The 3,212-nt window shown below is 41.2% G+C and overlaps 1 protein-coding gene across 2 annotated transcripts in view; it reads left to right on the top strand.

Annotated features, from left to right (window-relative positions):
- Window positions 1-512: 512 nt before the first annotated feature.
- XDH (xanthine dehydrogenase) overlaps window positions 513-3,212 on the top strand; it is a 42,859-nt gene continuing 40,159 nt past the window's right edge. Inside the window, exons 1-2 of one of the 2 annotated variants that reach the window (XM_010022686.1) lie at window positions 513-572; window positions 2,964-3,060. Coding sequence is in view for 1 of the 2 variants with exons in the window: in XM_010022687.1 (XP_010020989.1) it covers window positions 3,023-3,060 (38 nt within the window). In the remaining variant the exon portion in view is untranslated. The remainder of the gene's footprint in view (window positions 573-2,963; window positions 3,061-3,212) is intronic. The other variant, XM_010022687.1, reaches the window with a different exon arrangement.

Here is a 3,212-nt window from a genome sequence, read left to right as displayed (position 1 = left end):
GTACTGGTCATGTTAGGGTTTCTACTGTTGTTTTTTTTTCTCTGCAAATTCTCTTACTGATGCTTTTCTGTCAGTCTGTTTATCTACTCATTTTTCTGTCTCTTCTAATAATAAGGAGAAGGGACAGAGGTCAGTTATGCGTGGTCAATAAAGATGAGGCACAATTTGGGGCAATGTCAGGAATTCAAAACTTGAGTACAAACCACAGTTCTTTCTCTCTGATCACTACTAATTCTATTTGCTGTTTCTGAAGGGCTTTTTAAGATTTGTCTTGGTGTGAAAAACTGAAAAACTCTGACATATGTAGTTCATATTTTCTTTGTTGTGATAAATTCAAGGAAAAGCTGTGTCTGGGTACATGACCAACATTGCTGAACCTGGTAAGAGGAGTTAACAGTGGTTCTCCTTCCTGCTTTGGAAAGGAAGCTGCAGAAAGACTAAACTTTCTCCTTCCAACTAACATGTCTGTGTTGTTAAGCATTCGGTGTGTAACAGGACCTTTCTCTTCTTGCAGGTGGTGGAAAAAGACGTGGACCCAGAAACAACTCTGCTAACCTATCTACGAAGAAAACGTATCCAGTGGCAGAAGAAACTGCAGAAGGCTTTAAATGCCTACAGCATTTCATAATTGTTTACTCTTCTGCTCATCACTTGAGTGCTAGGCAGAGCTTGTGCAGAGTAGAAGAGGGAGGCCTCTGCATGGTCTGGTTTCTTGTTGCCAAAGATTACAGCTGGTATTCCAAGCTTGAACAACAGCAGATTTTAAATAATATGCTTTAAATAAACTTTTAAATAATTTATTAATATTTTAAAGGGAACACTCTCAGAATTGCTGGGAATTAGAATATGATGGAAAGAAAAAAGACGATAAAATTAAAGGGCATTTAGGTTTGTTCCACACAAATAGTAAAGAATTTTCTGGCCAAAATATCACAGCCACTTGAGCTGCTTGCTTTATCACCCAATAATTGGGGTATTACTGGATAGTTAATATCCAATAACTTGATTATCCTGTGGCCTGTTTATCAGATGGCCCAAGGATGCAAACTCAGAGGCAGAAGTTCTCACCACATACTGTGGTCATGTAACAGGAGCGGATGCAAGCAGTCACGTTTCACTCCTGTTTGAAACTGGTCAACACGTGAGTCAGATTAGCTTCAGGAGCTGGGTAGCTATTACCGTGATGACTAGGTTGGCTATACTAGGTCTGGTTCAATAGGTAGTGTCTTCTGAGGTTTTGTCTGACCATCTGGGTGTGTACATATGCCAAACTGTTCACATCTGTGTTAGTTTATTCCTTAAAGAGAATCTTGCATCCTTATTTCACCATGCTGCCATGTCCTGTTTGTCTGGGATCTGAAAGAAGTACAAGGATATAAATCATACTCTTTTGGGGTTTCCAGCAGAACTATCAAAAACTGTTTGTCTGATTGCACATTGGGTGGAGAAAGTTCCAGAGGGAAAATAAGTGGCATGACTCTGTGCCTGTGTGTACTCCTTACTGCTAGACCCTTTATGTCTAAGCTTGTTAATATCTAATGCACATAGCTTTGTAAAGAGATAACCGGAGCTCTTCAACACCTTCTGATCTTCTACAGGAGCATTCTGTTAAACATGTGTTGTAGGTGTCTGGTTATGGTCAGACAAACACTTTGAGAAGCATTGAGGCAGATTAGCACTGTTGCCAAGAAGAACATTAGATGGCATAGGAAAGCTGTATTTCTGCTGAAGCAGGCACATTATTATATGTAAAGTAGACATAGTGCTTAGAGACATGATTTAGTGGTGGACTTGACAGTGTTAGGTTTATGGTTGGACTTGATGATCTTGAAGGTCTTTTCCAACCAAAATGATTCTGATTTCCATGATTGTATTAAAATAGTCAGTTCCAGAATCTTTGCAGTGAAGGCAAAGATGATTTGAGTTCCCTGAATTGTGATGACTGTTGCTTTTCCATAGGCCTAAGTTGGTTATATCAGCAGAGGCATACGTCCATTGCCAATGAAAACTGCTGTTCTTTTCCCACCAAAAACCTCTTGGCATCAGCCAATCCTCTTCACAATAAATAACAGCTTCTAATTATCTTCTAGTGAGTGAAGGAGCCAAAAGCAGGTGTGACTCGAGGAATTCTTTTCTGAAATCCCTTTGCAGAACACTTGATGGAATGCCTGATTTTAAAGTACAGGCATCCACTTTGCAGCATGTGGAGGAGTCTGCTTAGGCTGGCTCGTACACTTTGTGAGTTCCCAAGTGTCTCTGCAGTGGTTCTGTGCCTCTCTGCTAGTTCTGGCTCTCAGTGTTTCTGGGCTCTGACCTGAGTCAGGCTACTGGCTGGTATGCTTAGTTGGTTTTGTTCCTGGCAATGTGGAAGCCATCATAAATGAGGCCAAGAGAGAAGCTGGGATGGCCAGATCATGCCTCTTGAGATGCAGGTAGTTTGTGAGCAATTGAAGTGCAGCTCCTGTGTCAGTGCTTAACCGTGTGACTTGTAGAACTGTGTGACTGCTCTGCCTGGACACCTTCTAGGTGGTAGGAATCACCAGGTGGAGGAAGAAGTCAGCCACCACTGGTGAGAGGTGCTGAAGGAGATGTCACCATGTGTCCCAGGGATGTGGCTGCATGCCTGCACAGCTCCTGCTCGGCAATTGCTGACTGCTTTGTCTCCCTTATGTCAATTCCTTTTCCAAGTCTAAAGAAAAGAGGGAACTATTGAAGTTCAGACACTTTTTTGTTTATCCTAAGAGTCTATTGAAACATGAACTGTCTCCTTATATAGGGCTTTGGGTCTTGATCTCAGAGCTCACATGCCAGCATTTGAAACTTTGCTTATGTTGAATTAAATTATTAAGCATTAAAAATGAGTGTTTGGTTTCCAGCAAAAGCATGTTGCTAAGCCTTGATTGACACTTCTTTGAGCAGGCTTCTGCCAGCATTTTTGTTTTCCTTGATTCCTGTTCTCTCAGTGGGCCTATGTGGAACCAAACTAGGCTGTGGAGAAGGTGGATGTGGTGCTTGCACTGTAATGATATCCAAGTATGATCCCTTTCGGAAGAAAATCCTGTATCCTTTGCAATCTGAACTCTTCAACAGAGAAATGAAATGGAGACAGATCCAGATTCTTGACATTCCAGACGTGGTACTGTTTTTAACAAAAGTTATATAATGTATGTTTCTGCCAAAACATAATTTTTCACTTTCAGAACATAAACTCA

This window comes from Nestor notabilis, unplaced genomic scaffold (assembly GCF_000696875.1).
Source record: "Nestor notabilis isolate BGI_N333 unplaced genomic scaffold, ASM69687v1 scaffold9439, whole genome shotgun sequence".
Taxonomy (NCBI): Eukaryota; Metazoa; Chordata; class Aves; order Psittaciformes; family Psittacidae; genus Nestor; species Nestor notabilis.
The sequence above is the reverse complement of the archived record's forward strand: the minus strand, read 5'-3'. Positions and strand labels throughout refer to the sequence as shown.